This window comes from Cyphellophora europaea (genome assembly GCF_000365145.1).
Source record: "Cyphellophora europaea CBS 101466 unplaced genomic scaffold supercont1.12, whole genome shotgun sequence".
NCBI classification, from domain to species: domain Eukaryota; kingdom Fungi; phylum Ascomycota; class Eurotiomycetes; order Chaetothyriales; family Cyphellophoraceae; genus Cyphellophora; species Cyphellophora europaea.
Window position 1 is genome coordinate 662,929 of NW_008481800.1, and position 19,233 is coordinate 682,161.

Below are 19,233 nucleotides of genomic sequence, written 5' to 3' on the forward strand. Positions count from 1 at the left end.
TCACTGCCTGAGATGCTGCTCTACTACCTCGGGCTGCTGGTGCCAGGCACTTAAATTATGATCGTTCAGACCGACCACAGAGTATGGCTTCGCTTCGGCTTTCAAGAAACAGGCCCTATCTCCATATCATGCCTTCTTCGTTGCCTGTTTGCCAGGAAATATATCTTTTACTCAAAGTCTTCGGGGTACCACAAGAACATTTCCACCACGTCAGCCCACTCCTGCTCAAACCACGTTCCATTCTCGGTTGAGAGCGTGGTGTTGTCGAAAGTTGGGAACCCTCCAGAAATGGCTCCGTTGACGACATCGCCGAAAGGGCGCTGAAGGCGGTTGGCACCGCTCTGGACGGTGAAGTTGGCCATCGGAAGCTCGTAGGGATTACGGGTAGCCACGGAGGGCGAACCTGGTCTTGTTAGCGAGTCTATTCTGCATAAGAGCGCGGAGAATATTACCCCAGAACCGAGCGTCCACACGGTCGGCTTCAATGCTCAACTCGAGGTAGCCTCTGTAGTAGCCTTCAGCCCAGTGCAGGTTGGGGTTGTCCCTGACTAGATCTCGACTTTGTTGGTTGCTGTGCGAGTTGTTGAACTCGCCGTACCCATCAGATGAGACGGCCGTAACGGCAAATTCGACCCCAAGGCTGCCTTCACCGGTCTCCGGATTGTATTCCCTTAGGCCCTCCCAAGTGATATCGCTCACCCAGTCTAAGATGTCAGCACGGTCACCTACTAGGATTAGCAGCACTCACTAGCATGACTATCGCCGGCGAGAACGATAGTGTTGTTGATGTCATTCTGCAATATGTGCTTTAGCGTGCGGTTGCGATTTGCGACATAGCCATTCCACTCATCAGGAGAGTATGGGAACAGCTCAGATCCTTCACCAATGCCAGACTGATTAACATGGGAAAAGATGATCTGGTTGCCGATGACCCGCCAAGCAGCACCGCGGTCACTTGATTCGGACAGTTGTCGGTAGAACCATTTCTCTTGACGACCACCCATGAGACTGCGAGAGGCGTCATTAGAAAGGTCCTCGCCAATGTGATCATTGTTCCATCGCAAGCTTGTAACAGAACGATCGTAGGCACGGGTGTCGAGGATGATGAGGTCGAATAGCTTTCCCATTCGGAAATTCCTCCAGATTCTCAAGTTGTCGTCGAGATCGGCTTGTCGAATAGGCATCCACTCGAAGTACGCACGGACAGCATTCATCTTGAGGGTGTCAAATGAGACGCCACCGAACTCTAGGAATGACTCTTCCGTATTGTTCATTTGGCTGGAACCCGCGCGCCAATTGTTGTTGGAAATCTCGTGATCGTCCTGTTAACCTGTTAGGGAAACGCTCGCTACGAAGTGTGCCATGCTTACCCATGTGGTAATCCATGGATACTGCTGGTGGCTAAGAAGTAGATCACTATCAGTCCGATATTGACCGATGCGTGTCCTGAAATCGTAAAGAGTAATGAGCTCCCTTGGTGGGTCCATAGCCCGTTCCCCCTGCCCGTCTGGCTCCTCGTAAAAATAGTCGCCGAGGTGGACCATGTAGTCAAGGTTGTCTTTACGGGCGGCATTGCCGTAAACGTTGAAATAACCACGATAATACTTTGCGCAGGAGAAGACACCAAGCTTTAGCGGCACTTCGTCATCCTCTGCAGGGATGGTCTTGGTCCGCCCGAGGGGACTGACAATATCGGTGTCGCATACGTTGAACTGGTAGTAATACGTGGTAAATGGCTGTAGACCAGTAGCTTCAACCTAAGATTGTTAGAAAAGAGTGCCGTTGAGGGTTTACTAACCTTGAGTGTATAGTCAATATCTGAGGTCGTATACCCTCGACCAGAAGCTGCCGCCTGACCTGAGAGCTCAGCATCCTCATGGAGCCGCCAATCAACGCAAATAGGACGCTTTGAAGCCTGAATCCAGCGTTCTGTCTCATGAGAATACAGCTCCACGTCGCCCTCAACCGTGACGTTGGATCGGTCATGATCCATGGTTGGCGCAACACGGGTCCACAGGATAACAGAGTCGGCGAGCGGATCTCCCTGCTATGATCAGCCGTGATCACCTGGACACAGTCCACACTTACAGAAGCAACGCCATGGGTAAAGCTGAGGTCCTCTGTCTTCCACTCGGTATAGTCCCGTTTCTCTAGGCTGCGCGACTGGACCTTGTTCATGTCGATGCCGAGGTGCTCATGGTCGAATGATGGTGACCTGTAGTTGAGATTTGCATCCCAGCTGGCAGTAGCACCTGAAGCGAGTGCTGTTAGCAGTATTGACCTTAGCATTTTGCGATTAGGCTACCGGGAAGTGGTCGCTAGAAGAATAAAGCTCGCAAGAACGACAAACGAGATGCACACAATATTTATACTCACCCATCATCGTCTGTCCAAGACTGTGGGTGCCTACCTATCTACCATCCTGGGAAGGTCAGCTATGCGTTGGTAGAAAGACGTTATGGATAGCAGAGGTGCTGTGACCATTCACAGGCCGTTGATTCCCAAACCATTCGAATAGAGTGATCCAAATGCCCAGGCCTCTATACAGTTAGTGCCTGGTGCTAGGCACCTCGTGTTCCTGGAGAGCCTGCAGATTGGGTCAATAGGAATCGGTTAAAGTGTCCAAGAGTCTTGTCCTTGGCATGTAATTCTCTGTCCCGTACGAGTGACATCGTTCGCACGCAGCCAAGTTTTCCAGAAGCTCGACAAGTCCGCTCTCGGCATTGTCGGATCGGCTAACGCAAACCGCTGTGCAAAATATTGCTTGCTGACATGTAATTCAAAGGTGATCTTGTCAGTACTCCACAGCTGAGCTAGCCAAAGGGCGTGAATGTCCGACAAGAGGAGGAAAGAAACGACGTCTGGCCGTGGTCGGCGCTCGAGCAGAATGTTAGATCACTGAAATGACCCGCAGTAACTTCGTAGACACGTAGAGAATCAATCATAGCGGGTACGCGTCAAGGTAGCACTCTTGTCACGGTTAACTGAACAGGCGCTGCGACTCCTGGGGTAGAGCCTGCAGAGCGGACAAGCACGCCCACGTGGCGTTAACATGCTGGCGCAAGGCTGTCCGCATCAAGACCGGGAAGGTACAGTACCAAGGCCGAGTGGTGCTTGAGGGACGATGATAGAGTGGTGTAAGGTACGGAGTACATGTCGAGAGCTCATTTACGCCAAGGCTACGGTCCAGGTGAAACCTTTGGCCGTGGCTCTCTCTCCCCGCAGTCGCTTGGAGAAGGTGCGCTTCCCTTTGGCGCTTCAGTAACCCGCAAGTAACAGCTCACATCACATTGCAGCCAACACGACCTCGAACTTGCATGCTCAACAGCTGAGTGCCAGCACTACTCGTTTCGAATCAAGACCGTTTCGCCGACAATGTGTGTCTGCCAGTCTCATATTCGACGCAGCTGATCCGCTCCGATCGCAAGACTTTCCACCTGTACAACGTCGCTCTTTCGCCTTGCGCTCTCCCCGTCAATCCTGGATGCACGTTAAAAAGCGACATTCCTCCCCGATCTTGACATCAGTCGCCTACGATGTCGTTCCGTCCGCCCTCTAAAACGGGCTCGATGTCCTCTCAATCTCGCAAGCGCAAAGTCCTGCTCATGGGTAAATCGGGTTCCGGCAAGTCGAGCATGCGCAGTATCATATTTTCCAACTATGTGGCACGCGATGTTCGCCGCTTAGGCGCTACAATTGATGTTGAGCATTCTCATGCCAAATTCATGGGAAACCTGACGCTAAATCTGTGGGATTGCGGCGGGCAGGATGCTTTCACAGAATCATATTTGAACAGCCAGCGAGAGAGCGTGTTCAGCGATGCAAGTGTGTTGATATACGTGTTCGACATCGAGAGCAGAGAGGTCGAACGAGATCTCGATACGTACAGCGCGGTGATTGCGGCATTGAAGGAATTCAGTCCTAGTGCCTACGTGTTCTGCTTGGTGCACAAAATGGATCTCGTACAGCATGAGCACCGTGAGAGAATCTACGATGAGCGCTGCAGGCTGATTGCGGCACGATCGGAAGGCATGAAGCTCGAGACGTTTGCCAGCAGTATCTGGGACCAGACGCTATACAAGGCTTGGGCAGGGATTGTTCATAAGATGGTACCGAACCTGCTCGCGATCGAAAAATTCCTTTCCGACTTTGCCGCACGAATCATGGCTGAAGAGATCATCCTGTTTGAACGGTCGACCTTTCTCATGGTCACCTCAACGTCAAGCATGGCTAATCAGGACGAAGAAGACGAGAATCCGAATCCGGACCGACATGAAAGGATATCAAACATCATGAAATCATTTAAACACACGGTTGCTAAAAACACGCATACGACAGCCGCTTCGGCGGGTTTCGTTATGGCGAAAATCCAGACACCCAGTTTCAATTGCTTCTTGGCCAGGTTTACCGAAAACACGTACATCATGGTTGCACTACCGCCAGGAGAAGCAGAGTTCAACTGTGCAGTACTGAACACAATGATGGCCAAGGAGGCATTCCAGAAAGGTACCGGCGTTGAGGGGTGAGGACTCACACGTTCGGAACGACCCTCTGTTTGTCGCACATGAGTTCCTGGAACCATCGAAGAACCGCAATTGAGCCCTCCGTGCTTCCGGCTGTGCTTGAAGGGCACATGTAACAACAGATGCATTGATCGCAGCATCCTAATGGCAGCACTGCAGAACAGCCACAATTGACAAGATACGAGAGCAAGCGAAGTCGCTCCAGCCAAATTTCACACTAAAGCTCTAGCCTCCTACACTACTATACACAAATGAGCTTCTACAGGCAGCGCGTGTATAAGGGCCACACCTCCGTGAGAGATAATACTCCGGCGCCGAGAATTCTCGAACCTTAATTTCAATCCCAGATCGAAGATGTCATGACAGCCAGCCAACTCATATCAGCAAGGAACCACCACTCACACCAGTTCGCTGCTTTCTGATCGACCAGCAGCGCTGCTGGAACTCCTCTCCGCCCATCACTCGACCACCAACAACCAATCTGACGTCGTGCCCGGAGCAAACCCCATGGCATCTAGCACGCTACTCCGAGCAGTCACTGGCCTAGCTGCCGCAAACCTCGCCCTTTCCACCTACACAGCTTACAACAATCACGCCCTCTTGGAACGCAACTACGAAGAGGCCGAAGCCCGCATGGACGAGCTAGAAGGCACGCTACGGGGTCACATCGGCATGATCGAGGAGTCACTAGAGCGCCTGGAGCAGAAGGCCGGAAGCCAGGGACTCGGGAAGGGTATGGGAGCCAAGGCAGAGGACTTGTATCGTGGGCGTGGGAAGGATGGCAAGAAAAGCAAGGCGATGTAGTTCCGAGGGCGCGCATGCTGGGCAGCACAGCGAGGGTTGCGAAACGAAGCCGACTCTCGCTTTCTTGACATGATCGCTACCTACGGGATTGGGATACTTCTGAAGAAGAGCCATCGGCGTTATACAGAAGTAGGGCTGGCAAGCCGTCATTGAGAATTGGATATCTCAGAATGTGGAAGGGCAATAAATCGCTCGTCCTATCTGATGGTGTATTTGGTCGCGTGCTCGAACGCTAGTCACGTGGATCTTACATCCACGATGTCTTCTGTTTCAAGACCTGATGCTTTGATTGACTGTGCTCGCACAAGATGCAGGTATAACGCCATGCAATGCACCTTCGATCCTGGCCCGCATGGAGATCTTCTATGCCTATATCGTATGCTCGAGGAGCCTTCGTTAACCATGCAGAATACCCCCTCCTCTCGTCCATCGTATTGGCCAGATTCCGCTCACGAGTTCTGGAAAGCGTTGAATGCCTTATAAGTGTACCCAATGAAGGGCAAACTCATCTCGGCATCCTGCTCGGGGGCAACGTTCTTGGCGTGGGCGCGATGCATTGCGCTGTTGTCCTCCTGAGGAATCTCATCAATCGGGAAGTATGAAACATCGATGTTGGAGGAGAGTTTGGGCTCGAAGGGGGCGCGAATGCTCCGCAGCTTGTCCCAGACAACCCCACGGAAGAAAGGATGACGCTTGATCTGAGAAGCACCGTCATGTGCACCGCCCTCTTTGCCCAGTCGATCATTCGCGTCGCAGAGGAAGCTACGTGTTGTTAGTTGATGCAGTATTGCTGGAGGGCTGATAACTCACCTGCGAATCATATCTTCAGACTCCCTTCCGAGAGTGAGCTCGTCGGGAAAGTAGAGAGATTCTCGCCAGTTGACGATTTTTCGGTAAGTGTCGTGGGTGTCTTCGGCACAAAACGGAGGCCATCCGACTAGACACTCGAACATGATAGCGCCCACTGACCACCAATCACAGAGGTAAGTGTACCCCTGTCCGAGGAAGATCTCCGGTGCGATGTAATCAGGAGTACCAACAGTAGAGTACGCCATCTGGCGTCTCGATTTTCTCCAAGTGTTGACAAGACCACGATTGCTGACAGTCAGGTTAATCTGCTCGTTCAAAGCCATGGAGTTCCTATTTCCTGCTTTGTCGGCGCCCCCTGCTCTCATCAATGCCTGATAGTACGAGTTCTCGTGTTGTTTTCGGCCACCGGTCGACAAGCCAAAATCAGTCAGCTTGATGTGACCACCTCGGTCGAGAAGAATGTTATCCGGTTTGATATCACTGATGCAGGCGTTAGTGTTGTCAAAGGCAAGTAGGCTTCAACTTACCGATGCAAGAAGCCCAATTTGTGTACAGCTTCGATCGCCATTACGATCTCAGCCATGTAGAAGCGTGTGATGTCTTCGGAGAAGATCTCGTATTTGATCAACATCGTCATCAAATCCCCTCCGGGCAGAAACTCCATAAGCATATAGAGGAATGCGTTATCCTGGAACGAGGCGTGCAACTTGACCAGCCACGGGTTGTCTTTGGAGTCCGCCAGGATGTCACGCTCCGCTCGAACATGAGCAAGCTGATCTTTCTTGAACATTTCCGATTTGATGAGGGACTTGAGGGCATAGATCTTGCCGTCCGTCCGACGCTGCACGAGCTTGACCTCTCCAAAGGCGCCTTTTCCAATGACCTTGATGGTAGAGAAATTCTGGGGTGTTTCTCGAGTCCGCAAGAACCGTAGGAAACGAGCTTCCTTCTGCGCCAAAAGGCTGGCATCTTTTGCCTTCTGCGACTCGGGAATGTTAGGGTCGCGTAGAATTGCATCGAGCTCCTTTGCACGGCTGTTTCGGTCGCGAGCACGTTCGATGTTTTCCTGGAAGAAAGAATTGACTAACTGCTTAGCAGCGGTACCACGGCGAATTACATTATCGGAGTATTTGCGAGGGTTTGGTTGCTCTTCTTCCTCGGGCTTTGGCGCGGATCTCGGCATAGGTGGTGCAAGGTGTGATTGAAAGTTGGCGTTCTGGCGGGATTCCCCGGCCGTTCGAGGTCGTTGCGCATTAGCAGGGGACGGCGTACGGTTCATCCCTCCGCGAGAATTCGAGCTCAGGTCCTGGTTTGCAAATTGTTGCACCATCTGACTCGTACCGTCCATTTGGTGGTTATTGCCAGCATAGGGTCTAGAGTTCATCTGATAGGCCGGCTGAGGCGACTGGAGGTTCTGCTGTTGTTGCTGTTGTTGCTGCTGCTGATACTGGTACTGCTGCTGCTGATTGTACTGCTGTTGCGGGTGTGGAGAATATGGCGCATTCGCAAAGTAGCCGGGACCGGCACTGGGGTTCGGTGACAGCATGCCCCCGCCGTAGTCTTGTGCCTGAGTACCGTAGATTGGCTGGGGGAAGGTCGAGGGTGTGGTAGGATAGACTCGAGCATTTGAGGAATCGAATTGCTGGTCGAACTGGAAGTTCAGACGCAGCCTATTGTCGTTTTGGTCCATGATGTAGGTCTTAAATGAATCCCTTGCTGTAAAGATACCCCACAGAGGCTCGAATAGGCGTCAATAAGCTGCTATACGGTCTGTCAGCGTTCTGCTGCCAAGTCGAACGTGAGCAGGAAGGTATCAGACCAACTACTATGTCGGCCGAAGTTGGGATGCGGTAAAGTGACTTACCTGTAGTCGGCAACCCACGATTCAGGGAGGGCTCAAGAACGTGGGGAAAATAACGGAATGACGAGGAATTCCAGCCAACTTCAGAGCGGTCACTCGGCTCGAATGGATGTGCCAGATTCCTCCGGCTGTCAGATCAAAACCGAGGAACGACAGGACGGAAGGGATGTTCCAAGTTGCATACACCGCTTTGTGCTGTACCCAGGGAAAAGGGTACTGTGCAGGTCCAGTTTAGCGCAGCGCAGGTGCGGGCGCTATCGATAGTGGACCACCGCCCGCTTCAAACACAATCTGGCTTTCCAGGCACAATATGCGATTGGCCTTGGCTTTACTAGGGGTCTCCTGGCAGGTAGCAGAGTAAAACGGTTGTGATCGTTTCGACACTGGCGGTGCTTAAATAGGGTGGCACAGAAGATATTCTATGCTTGAAGGGGAGTGTCGAAAACGACCTTGCCAGTGAATGTGTGACTCTCGGTCCTGTCACCTGTGTTGCTGGACTATTGTGTGATGAGCACTTCTGAGGTGTAGACATGAACATGAGAGGCTCAACTAATCACCAGGCTGACGGCACCCAGACGGGAAGGAGCGAGGGAGGAATTTAGGCAAGACCCACCCGCCGCAGTGGCGCTCGCCAGAGCGGCCGGCGACCGGGCATACGATGCGCCGAACAGACCTTCATGCCCAAAACTTTTAGTCTGCTGCGATGCATCACATGCCTCACCATATCACAGTCCTGTTCCGTGTTCCACGGATTTGTCGTAGCCAAAAGGCGTGACGAGGAGGGTGATTGAAGTTTCAGAAGATGGCTGAAGCTCCGAAGCAAGATGGAGCGGCCGCCGGAGCTGCACCCAAAGCTCCGGAGCCTCCCAAGCGCAATCCAGCGTTCCGGGCTTTAGGTGCGTACGGCGAAGAAAGTGCTGGAGAGTGAAGCTGACCTTTGATAGGAATTCCGAACATCAGATGGAGGCTGCCGTCGCGGAATTGGATGATCTTTCTCACAATCACCGGCTCCTGGACTGCTGCTATAATGTACGATCGACGGGAGAAAAAGAAGAACCAGAGGAAATGGTGCGACCTTGTTGCGCACATTGCCCAGCAGCCATTACCGGCGGATCAGATGGCACGAAAAATCACCGTGTTCCTTTCTGCGCCACCGGGAGATGGCATTCGGCCATCACGCGAATACTTTAAAGAATACGTGAAGCCTATTCTTGTCGCCGCAGCCATGGATTATGATGTGATAGAGGGTCGCAAAGAAGGCGACGTGAGGTATGGTACGGCCGAGCAGATCCGACGATTGCGAAGGAAGAATGGCGAAAATCATGCAGTGCCCGAAGAAATGGACACGCAGAAAGCTATTGAGCAGGTACGGGAAAAGATGCAGATCACTTCTGAGCCTGCCCCACGTGGTGACTTGGTGCTGGGACGCCATACGTGGAAGGAGTATATCCGGGGACTGCATGAGGGCTGGCTTGGGCCACTCGATCCTCCTCCCGATCCGGCTCCGGAGCCACAGCCAACACCTTTTGTTCACACCACCGGTGAATCATCGGATAGCCCTGAGATGAAGACGATACACGAGAGCGAAGGTCAGACAGAGGAGAAGAAGGAAGAGAAGCCGGAAGAAAAACCCGAGGAAAAGAAGAAGCCCTACCCTCCGCCAGCGTATTTGCCTATCTCGACCTACCCGTCATCAGCACTTGCACCAACAATGCCCGCCATTCTTGAACCGTCACAACCCATCTACCAATATCACCTTCTCGGCTTCCTCAAAACCCCCATCCGTGTATGGAACTACCTCAATCAACGCACTCTTGCCGATAATGTCGGCCGCGAAACAGCAGCCATCGTTCTCGCTGCTTCTAGACCATATTACACCTCTGACTCCAGCTTCTCAGAGGCGGCTGCCACTGATGAGAGCTTTCCGGTCTCAAGCCCGGACTCGGATGCACCGTCAAACCCGTCAAATGCCTGTGAGCAAGCCTCGCTACTTGCTGTGGAGGAACGCACATGGCACAAGTCTGTTCGCAAGCCTCTAAAAGAAGGCGACGATTCTGAACGGATTTGGGTGAACGACATGGCGATCGATCCGCGGATCACGGATCGTATGCGTCGCTTTGAGCTCGATTTTGAGGAGGCAGCCAGGGCAGAACGTATCGGCAGGGGCGAAGAAAAGACACGAGCATACGAGGTGCAGGACCTAAGAAATCAGCCAGTGAAGCGAGACCTTGCATACGAGGACGACTAGATATCGTCAACCATGGACACGCCTGTATACTACCCGATGCGAGCTTCGAGGCTCAAGGTTGTCACTTCAAGGCATGGCTCGCCTAGCATAGCGCTGGCACTTGACGAGCAGAGCCTGTACAATATTTAGATAATCAAGCTATCCACTTTCTTGTACAATCATTGTCCTATCTTGTCGAATAGCTCGATCCTCATCTTTACGTCCTGCAAGTCACTCTCAAGATAGTCTCCCCACTCCCGCATCCCGTCCAGCACCTCCACCTCTCGTCTCCGCCATCGTGTTCCGCCTTTCAGCAGTTCCCCGTCAACCCACTTGCCTCCAATTTCCTCTTCATCATCATCAACCGCCATTCCGTTGCTTTCTCGGCGCGTCTCGCCACCACTCACCCTCGTCTCATCCACCGGCGGCTGCAAATCAACATCCCATCTCCCCCAGGCCTCCCATTGCTCACGGCCACCGTACAATTTTGTCGTCGTCACCTGTACAGGATCCAATTCCGGGCTCTCATACACCAGTCTAAAATGCAGCGGCCGCAGCCCCAATTCCCGCGCCAGCAGGCTCTTCAGCGTATATACTGGTGTTGTTCGTGGCAGCACCCTTTCAAACCGCCGGTCACTGGATGCCACATAGAATACGGCCCGCACCAACCGACCAGCGAGTGACTTGACGTTACCTTCGGCAAACAAAGGGGTCTTGGCAGCCTCCAGAACCGCCGCCGGAGAGGATGAGAGCAGCACGTTGACGCGCTCATACTTCTCACAGAGCCGAGCGTACCGGGTGTAGCTCGGCCGTAGGTCTCTCAGGATAGTGTCGTGTGACGAGGTTGGGGCAGTGGCGATCTTGGTACGGATCTCCTTCTCCGTGATGAAGAGGTAATAGATTTCGCCTTCTTCGCGGTCTCGTGGAGTAACGGTGGTGTAGTTTAAGGTTGTGAGAGTAGGTAGGCGTGCCAATGTGAGGTAGAAAGCAGTGTCGGACGGGCGGCCGGACGTACTGGTAGCGGTGGATCCCTGCGCAAGGGCATCGTAGAGGGGGTTCTTGGAGATCCTCAGAGAGGCGAGCGAAGGGAAAAGCGTGGGAAGTGCGTCGACGGTGTGGAATGTGCTGATGTTATTGGACGCGATATTCAGGTCCTTTAATGTACTGGAGAGCATGGTGCTCGGTGGAAGACCGGTACTTGAGACAAGATTGCCTTGGAGTGAAAGAGAGGTAAGGTTCGGGAAGTGCCGAAGCAGTTCTTGCAATGGAGCAAGCGTGGTGAAGCGGTTATTCTCGATCACGAGCGAAGTAATGGAGCCAACAATGCTGGAGGAGTCGCTAACGTCGAAAGAATCGAGCTCGTTTGAAGAGAGCCAGAGAGTGTTGAGGTTCGGAAAGACAGGTTTATCATCCAATGAGAGGAGCGAGAGGACTTCTGACATCCTTAAGAGACATTCGCTGAGATGTAACTCGGTAATGTGTTCCACCTGCTGTTGAGGCCGTAGAGATCTCAAGCGCAGACCGCTTGCTTTGAGAGTTCGTAGCTTCTTGAGTGCTGAACATGTCAACAGAATATCGTTCCAATCCTCAATGGGGTTCCAGCCCACATCAAGCTCTATGATGTTTGGGCACGTCTCCGCCAGTTCTGTTCGTGCTGCTTGCACGTCTGCCTTCACGACAGACTTTGTAAGTCCAGACACTTTCAACTGATCCAACAGAACAACCTTCAGGTTCTCCAGATGCGACATCTGCTCGTTGATTTTGTCGAAACCAACCTCCTCGACTTTCTTCTTCGAGATCTCGATGATCTGATAGCCTGGCCCCTTAAGGCTCCCATTTGCCTGTGGTGCATGTTCGTATTTGTACTTGATGGCTTGCAGTACAGTTCTTGTTTCGTCCGGTTTCCTTGCTGGCCGAATGAACGAAGCTGCTGTCGGGGAAGTCGATAGACACTGGAATACGCGCTTGCCTTTGTGGCTGCCATCATGTTTCCCGCGAGTAGGATCATCCCACTCCACGCCAAGCCATTCACCTGATGTACCTTCGAGCGGGCCATGGTAGCGTACTGTACATAGATTGCCGTCAAGTACGAGCCTCTTTTGGTGGTAAAAAGCCATGGTCGACGCTAAGCCTGGGAGGCCTTCGCCGAGTGATTGTCTGGAGGCCTCCTCATAGAACGTCGCTCTGCGTCCTTGCAGATGCACACTCACATACAGAACTTTTGTCTAGTCAATGACTCAACCAAGCTTGCTGATCGAAGCACAAATTCTGGGCTGAAGTAGAGGCCTTGAGGTAGACATAACAAAGCGGCCAATGCATCGAGTGGTTGCCTTCTTCTATAGGCAAGGCTGACACTCAGCCTTACGTCACATCGACCAGCCCTCCGATTGGGTGATAATTTTCGCCGGGAGTTGATCGAGCTCACTGCGCAGGTCACTCGTCGTGTTTTTGACGTTCATCCCAGTCTGCTTCGATTCTGTTGCTTACTTATTCCGCATCCTGTGGAGGCACTCGTCTATTCGAGCATCGATCATAACGCTATCTGATTAATTGGGCGATGAGGCGGTAACCTGCTTCACAGTACTCGTCTCTGATTGAGCTCTGTGAAGTACAGTCACCATGCTTCAACCGAGGATAGCTCTCCGCCGGGCGTGTGCTAGCTGTCAGAGCATAGTACCGTCACTATCACGAACCTACGCTCAAGTCGTTGATCCTCTTGCCCCGTCTCAGAGCATCGATTTGTCGGCCCCAGGGGTGAAATCAGTCCCGCAAGACAGATTACAACCTGTATTTGGAGAATCTGCTTTGCGTCGATACACTCCTCGCACGCCTGGTATCCGCCATCTTGTCAGACCTATCAACGACCATATATGGCGCGGCCGACCTGTATTCAAACTGACCACACCGAAAAAGGGACATGCGAGAGGTGGTAGAAACCACACCGGTCGAGTCGTGGTTCGACACAGAGGTGGAGGCCACAAGCGAAGATTAAGGACCGTCGACTTCATGAGAGAAGATGGAGGCAGGCATATTGTTGAGCGAATTGAGCACGACCCTGGCAGGACAGCACACATTGCGCTTGTCCGCCACGAGCAGACTCAGAAGCTGAGTTACATTCTGGCTGCGGAGGGCATGCGTGCCGGTGATGTTGTCGAGAGCTATCGATCAGGTCTTCCTCAAGAACTTCTTGACGGAATGGGAGGTGATATTGACCGTGGTCTGATCGCCTCAAAGACTGCGCACCGAGGTAACTGTCTGAAGTTGGGCATGATCCCAGTCGGAACACCTATCTTCAACATTACACCAGACAAGGCGTCTATTGGCAAGATCTGTCGCAGCGCCGGCACTCACGGCGTCATCATCGCCAAGGGTGAAGATGAGGTACAGAAGGAGATGCTCAAATTCATCAGCGATCAAGGAGCTGTCACCTCGGATGGTGGCAATATGCAGCTCTCAGCTCTGACACCCGAACAACTAACGCGCTACGAGAAGGCAGCCCAGTTCGTGACTGTAAAGCTATCCAGCGGCGAGATCCGCCTCGTCGACAAAGATGCAGTGGCTACCATCGGGGTCGCCTCCAACGCCAATTTCAAGTACACTTCTCTAGGCAAAGCTGGTCGCAAGCGATGGTTGGGCATTCGTCCGACCGTGCGAGGTGTCGCTATGAACGCCGTTGATCATCCTCACGGCGGTGGTCGCGGTAAAGGCAAGGGCAATAACGATCCCGTCAGTCCATGGGGCAAGCCTGTGAGTATACCAGTTGATCGCATCAGTGACATGAAGCTAACAAACCTGTGCAGGCCAAGTCTGGTTTCAAAACTCGACCGAGGAGCAAGGTCAACAAGCTCGTCGTGCAGGAACGACCACGAAACCAGGGCAAGCGCAGGAGAGGCAAATAGATTCGCACTAATGAGCTGGTAGACGTCGGGTGCGTTTGTACAATAGCAACTCGCCTTTCTGTGACGAGATATCTTAGGGAGTCCTGGTGCACAGCGCCGATACAATGTCACCGAGCAAGCAGACCATCCCGCGGAACCTTCTCACTTTGGTCGCTTCTGAATTTCTCTGACTAGATCAATGCTGGATGTTTGCTACTACTGAAGTATTGGAGCTGATTACTTCACAGTTTTCCGGGAAGCTGCGCGAAAGAAGACGCAATGAAGGTTTTCTAAGGATCAAATCGTTTCGGTCAGGAGATTCTCAACACCCGCGCGTCGATGCTCGGAAATTCAAGACAGGAATAGGGGTTTCGCGTTTTGTTCAACCAGGAGGCGTCATACATCAAGGCATTCGGTATGCCCTCAAATTTTACGCTGCCTTTCTATGCCATGACCGGGCCCCATCGAACTTCTGCGATAAGAGGACCCGAACCGTTGAAGACAACTCCAAGGAGAGCCAACGTTGGCCTGCCATACTTGCGGATTGCCCTCGCAGATTAGAGATTGCGAGAATAACCCCCAGTCGAAATAGAAGCCCTTCGGGGCATGGCCGACGATCGCACCAGGATGGTGGTCGGAAGAAGATATAGTCCATGTCAGGCAATGAGCCTGCTCGCAGAACGGACTACAAGAGACCTATAATACGCAATCTGCTGAGCCGTTACGTGTATATTCTTGGCGACGGACTAATCGAAGGTGAAGGCGGGAAGCCAAAGCGGCAGAGCTGGCTAGACTAGGATGCTCGTGCAGCTCGGATGGCAACCGCCATGGCGCAGGAGGCATATGCCGTACTGTCAGCAACATCATCCAATATCTGACACGCGGCTTTCTTGCTCATAGACCACAGGACTGCGCGAATCTTGGAAAGAGAATATCCACAGACCCGGCAATGCCTCAAGGCTGGTCTGCTGTGCTAGACGACCAGTCGAAACTGTAGAATATCATCACCACAAACATTCACCGAGATTGCAAGACTGACAAGCACGGCGTACGGGGGACAGCTATAGCCTGGCCGATAGCAGCCTGGACAAGCTTGCCAACCGCTTTGAGGCTCGAGGAAGCCAAATTGGAGGAATGCAATGGTTTGGGGGCCGCCCAGGACTGTACGTTGTATACCACATCACGAACACGTCCGGCACGACCAGGGTCGACCGTATATGCAGACAACTTGCGCATGGTCCACTAGAATACCCCTGTGAGCAGGTTTCCGATGTCCTCATTCGCCCGCGAATGGATGTGGGGTTGATTCCATGCTCAGCCAAGTGCAGAGCACATATCCAGCCTGAGTTACTTGCTCATGCGCCGGACCGCTCAACTTATTAGACTGTTTTGTTCCCTGAGTGCTTCGCTGAGAACGTCTGACAGTCACAGGTTTCTCCTGCACGCCACGTCAGCCAGCTCTCGACTTACGAGCAACTATACTCCGATTTCTATCCGGCGGGTACCCCGGCACAAGAGCCTCTCGCAACTATTGCAAATCTCCAACAATCTAGATCCTGCAAACGGTGCTTGTCGCCGACACGCCGCCAGCGCTTTACCAAGGTCCGACACGCCGCCGTCACAGCACGCGCAATCATGGTGACCATGACTGACCCCTTCTCGCCCATCAAACCACTATATATGCCCAGCAAGTCTATCTCGAAGTTCACGTTGCGGCCCACTTCGTTACACTCATCGCCGCAGACAGCACAAATTATGTCTCCTGAGACGATTCGATCCGGACGGTGCCAGAACTGTGGGCATCAACACCCTCGATTACACAATTCGTCTCCTGCGAACTGTTTCTTCATCACCATTCGCCGCTCTGGTCGAGACAGAGTAAGAATGTCACAGCCACACAGCGTCTCGGTTTCGACTGATCACGGGAGTTCTGGTAACCAGTCACAGCATCGACACCTCCGTGACTACATCTGGGAAGAGTTCGAGAATCTCAAAGCCGAAGTCGATCTTGACCGCGATGCCATCAGCCTCCAACGCTCCCCGAAGTCAAAAGGTCAACTCAAAGAGAAAGCGCCTCTGCCCTGGCTCAGCTGGTCTGCGCCCAGCGGCCAATCCGGTCAAACACGCAACAAAGCCAACTTCATCGCCATATGGGATAGGGTTATGGCCGAAGCAAGCTTGGCGTATGTGCATGGGGCAGCAGGTGATGCGACGGTGTGGGTCAATAGCGTGCTTCTTCCGCCAGAGCCCGATGCGGCCGTTGTCTGGTCAGATGACTTCGCGCCGGAACCTCATGATCGGTATGCAGACCATCTCCACGAAGCAGGGGCAAATCTTGCTGAGAAGATGATTGTCCCAGTAGGAATGAGTCGTTGGGACCGGCGGCCGGTGGTTGTGATCTCCTGAGGTCCAGAGCCTTGGATGAAGACGAAGCGCGGCGACAAAACCGCCGATGACAGCCGCCCGAAGAGGCAGCTTGGCGCGCGGGCGGCGCTAGACATGGGTCTCGCCGAGCTCAGAACCAGCACGGGTATTGCCTGTTGGACCAGTAGTCGGCCGGCTGAGGGTCTATGCTTGAAACGACGCAAGATAAGAGGAGGATCCGGGGTGCGGCCGGATTCACACCAGCGATGGGTGGGACATTAACGGCGCTCAGGTATGGGGTACATTCCATTTCAGGTAGCAACATGACCCGTTCCAGTTCCTAGCGTAGCTCTGCCAGAGAGTTGATAAGCCGCGACTCTAAGCTTTACCACTTGAATGCGAGTCTCATTGCAACCTGCGCCGTGTCGAGCTACCAGCAGCAGTACTGCCGCAGGCTTGGCATGGGGGGGCAGGGCGGAGCCAGGCTACCGGCGTGGCCGCACCGAAAGCGATGCCATCTCTCTTGTTGAGATCATTCAAGCGCTCAAGAAAATGCCATCATCGCCTCACACACTTCCTTTCGGGACGTGACTGCTGCGTTGCCAGTTGTGCAGTATTCTGATCAAGGATGATGAGCGCAACCGCCATCCTATGCCGCCTGTAATTCGTAAGCAAACCCAACTCGGTCTCAGATATGGCGTGATTGGGCCCCTTGATTGTATAACCTCCCGGCAAATGCGGCTTCACCACTGAGGCCAGCAGCCAACACGGATGTCGACTGCGAACCCTGAAGCTCAGGCACAATGTGGCCTCGACCGCAGACTTTCTCTTTCGTATCTTCCCCTTCTCCTGGTGTCTCATTTGATGCGTGGGTGCCACTTTCAGCATGGCGCACCCAGCGGATGAAGAATCGCTCAACACGATAACGAGCACCAGCAGCGAGAGAACGCCGTTGTTGGATCCAGAACGGCAATCTGATAATGCGTCGACCATATCGAACCATGAGCCTCTCCTACCAAAAGCCAGTCATGCCATCGATGACGATGTGAAGCCTGAAGCCTCAACGCTGGGCCGCAAAATCGGCTGGAGCAGCGCCTATATCCTTGTGATCTCACGCGTTATCGGCTCTGGTATATTCGCCATGCCTGGAATCATACTCCAAGACGTCGGCAGCCCTGGCCTGGCACTGACGCTGTGGGTACTTGGAGCGCTCGTTGCGTGGGCTGGCCTGGCCATCTCCATTGAATATGGGGCTATGCTGCCACGGTCGGGAGGCGTCAAGGTCTACCTGGAGTATACCTATCGGTGGCCCAGGTTCCTCGCGTCCACCATGGTGGCGGTACAGGCCGTGCTACTCGGGTTCACAGCAACGAATTGCATCATATTCGCGAAGTACATTTTGTTTGCCGCCAACAAAGAGCCAACAGACCTGACCACGAAGGTACTTGCAGCGGGACTTCTCACCCTCATCACTGTCATCCACGGAGGCTTCTACCGGACTGGCATTTGGATCCAGAACGCCCTTGGATGGCTGAAGATATCGCTGACCATTTTCATGATTGCGACCGGCATCTTGGCGACGTTGTTCTTCAGCCATCGCCAACCGTTGTCAACTTGGGACGGCATCTGGGTGGACTCGAACTGGGAACTGAATACCCTTTCTACTACGCTGTTCAAGGTCCTCTACTCGTTCGCTGGCCTCGAGAATGTCAACAATGTCTTGAACGAAGTCAAGAACCCGGTCCGGACTGTCAAGACTGTAGGCCCTGCTGCACTTCTTACGACCCTTGTCCTATACCTTCTCATCAACATCGCTTATCTGTCGGTGGTCCCGCTGGACCAGCTCAAGCAAAGCCGAGAGCTGATCGCTGCGCTCTTCTTCGAGAATCTTGGCCTTGGCCGTGCCTTCCTTCCAGTGGCGATTGCATTAAGTGCAGCTGGAAATGTAATGGTTGTGACGTTTAGTTTGGTAACTCGCTCCAATCCCGCCGAGATTCTTTACTAAGAGAGCAGGCTCGTCTGAACCAAGAGATTGCGAGACAAGGCTTTCTTCCCTGCCAGCGTCTACTGGCATCGAACGAACCTTTCGGCTCTCCGCTTGGTGGGCTCATTGTACACTACATTCCCTCCCTTTTGGTCATTGTTCTCCCACCTTCAAGTTCAGTGTACTCATTCATTGTGGACGTCGAGCTCTATGCCGCGCAGTGGTATGGTCTGGCTGTGACAGCGGGGCTTGTCTTACTCCGTTACAAGAAGCCCGACCTCAAACGCCCTTTCAAGGCCTGGCTCCCCGCAGTGTGGTTTAGGGTATTTCTGGGGATCTCTCTCATCCTTGCGCCCCTGTTTCCACCCAAAGATGGTGCATCTGACGTGGGCTTCTTCTACGCCACATATGCGCTGGTGGGCCTTGCGGTGTAAGCAGACAACCCCGCCCGCGCGTACTCGCAGTTCAAGACTAATGGATTCATCAGTATCATCTTTGGCTTCCTCTATTGGTACGCAATGGCTGTCGCCATCCCGCGTTACCGAGGCTACGTGCTTGAGGAAGAATTCCATACGCTCAAAGACGGCACTGCGATCACTAAACTCGTACATAGGCCAGCATAGAGGAGCGGACTAGACAACGGATAAAGCGCTGGATTTCCAATCAAGGTCTCATGATAAGCCTAATACTCACCTTTCACAGCACCTGCTACACCTGGGCTTCAGCGTTATTGGCTTCCCAATCCCCAGCGCTTCTTTACCCCACACGTATGCAATATCACG

General features: G+C 53.1%; 9 protein-coding genes across 9 annotated transcripts; 6 read left to right on the top strand and 3 right to left on the bottom strand.

Moving 5' to 3' along the window:
• Positions 1 to 167: 167 nt before the first annotated feature.
• HMPREF1541_10403 (uncharacterized protein) lies at positions 168 to 2,289 on the bottom strand (the record flags this gene model as incomplete). Its single annotated transcript, XM_008715074.1, has 6 exons — positions 168 to 403; positions 453 to 704; positions 749 to 1,322; positions 1,371 to 1,757; positions 1,799 to 2,044; positions 2,089 to 2,289. 6 exons carry the CDS (start codon positions 2,287 to 2,289, stop codon positions 168 to 170), a joined length of 1,896 nt encoding a protein of 631 aa, XP_008713296.1.
• A 1,280-nt stretch (positions 2,290 to 3,569) lies between these two features.
• HMPREF1541_10404 (uncharacterized protein) lies at positions 3,570 to 4,526 on the top strand (the record flags this gene model as incomplete). The annotated part of the gene is made up of 1 exon (XM_008715075.1): positions 3,570 to 4,526. The coding sequence occupies one exon, from the start codon at positions 3,570 to 3,572 to the stop codon at positions 4,524 to 4,526; it is 957 nt and encodes a 318-aa protein (XP_008713297.1).
• Positions 4,527 to 5,030: 504 nt separating this feature from the next.
• Positions 5,031 to 5,327, top strand: HMPREF1541_10405 (uncharacterized protein; the record flags this gene model as incomplete). Its single annotated transcript, XM_008715076.1, has 1 exon — positions 5,031 to 5,327. One exon carries the CDS (start codon positions 5,031 to 5,033, stop codon positions 5,325 to 5,327), a length of 297 nt encoding a protein of 98 aa, XP_008713298.1.
• A 449-nt stretch (positions 5,328 to 5,776) lies between these two features.
• HMPREF1541_10406 (uncharacterized protein) lies at positions 5,777 to 7,827 on the bottom strand (the record flags this gene model as incomplete). Its single annotated transcript, XM_008715077.1, has 3 exons — positions 5,777 to 6,089; positions 6,138 to 6,617; positions 6,665 to 7,827. The coding sequence occupies 3 exons, from the start codon at positions 7,825 to 7,827 to the stop codon at positions 5,777 to 5,779; spliced, it is 1,956 nt and encodes a 651-aa protein (XP_008713299.1).
• Positions 7,828 to 8,800: 973 nt separating this feature from the next.
• On the top strand, positions 8,801 to 10,246 carry HMPREF1541_10407 (uncharacterized protein; the record flags this gene model as incomplete). Its single annotated transcript, XM_008715078.1, has 2 exons — positions 8,801 to 8,894; positions 8,943 to 10,246. The coding sequence occupies 2 exons, from the start codon at positions 8,801 to 8,803 to the stop codon at positions 10,244 to 10,246; spliced, it is 1,398 nt and encodes a 465-aa protein (XP_008713300.1).
• A 158-nt stretch (positions 10,247 to 10,404) lies between these two features.
• On the bottom strand, positions 10,405 to 12,342 carry HMPREF1541_10408 (uncharacterized protein; the record flags this gene model as incomplete). The annotated part of the gene is made up of 1 exon (XM_008715079.1): positions 10,405 to 12,342. One exon carries the CDS (start codon positions 12,340 to 12,342, stop codon positions 10,405 to 10,407), a length of 1,938 nt encoding a protein of 645 aa, XP_008713301.1.
• A 502-nt stretch (positions 12,343 to 12,844) lies between these two features.
• Positions 12,845 to 14,124, top strand: HMPREF1541_10409 (uncharacterized protein; the record flags this gene model as incomplete). Its single annotated transcript, XM_008715080.1, has 2 exons — positions 12,845 to 13,972; positions 14,026 to 14,124. 2 exons carry the CDS (start codon positions 12,845 to 12,847, stop codon positions 14,122 to 14,124), a joined length of 1,227 nt encoding a protein of 408 aa, XP_008713302.1.
• A 1,863-nt stretch (positions 14,125 to 15,987) lies between these two features.
• On the top strand, positions 15,988 to 16,509 carry HMPREF1541_10410 (uncharacterized protein; the record flags this gene model as incomplete). Its single annotated transcript, XM_008715081.1, has 1 exon — positions 15,988 to 16,509. One exon carries the CDS (start codon positions 15,988 to 15,990, stop codon positions 16,507 to 16,509), a length of 522 nt encoding a protein of 173 aa, XP_008713303.1.
• An 844-nt stretch (positions 16,510 to 17,353) lies between these two features.
• HMPREF1541_10411 (uncharacterized protein) lies at positions 17,354 to 19,074 on the top strand (the record flags this gene model as incomplete). The annotated part of the gene is made up of 3 exons (XM_008715082.1): positions 17,354 to 18,436; positions 18,481 to 18,881; positions 18,939 to 19,074. 3 exons carry the CDS (start codon positions 17,354 to 17,356, stop codon positions 19,072 to 19,074), a joined length of 1,620 nt encoding a protein of 539 aa, XP_008713304.1.
• Between the last annotated feature and the right edge of the window lie 159 nt (positions 19,075 to 19,233).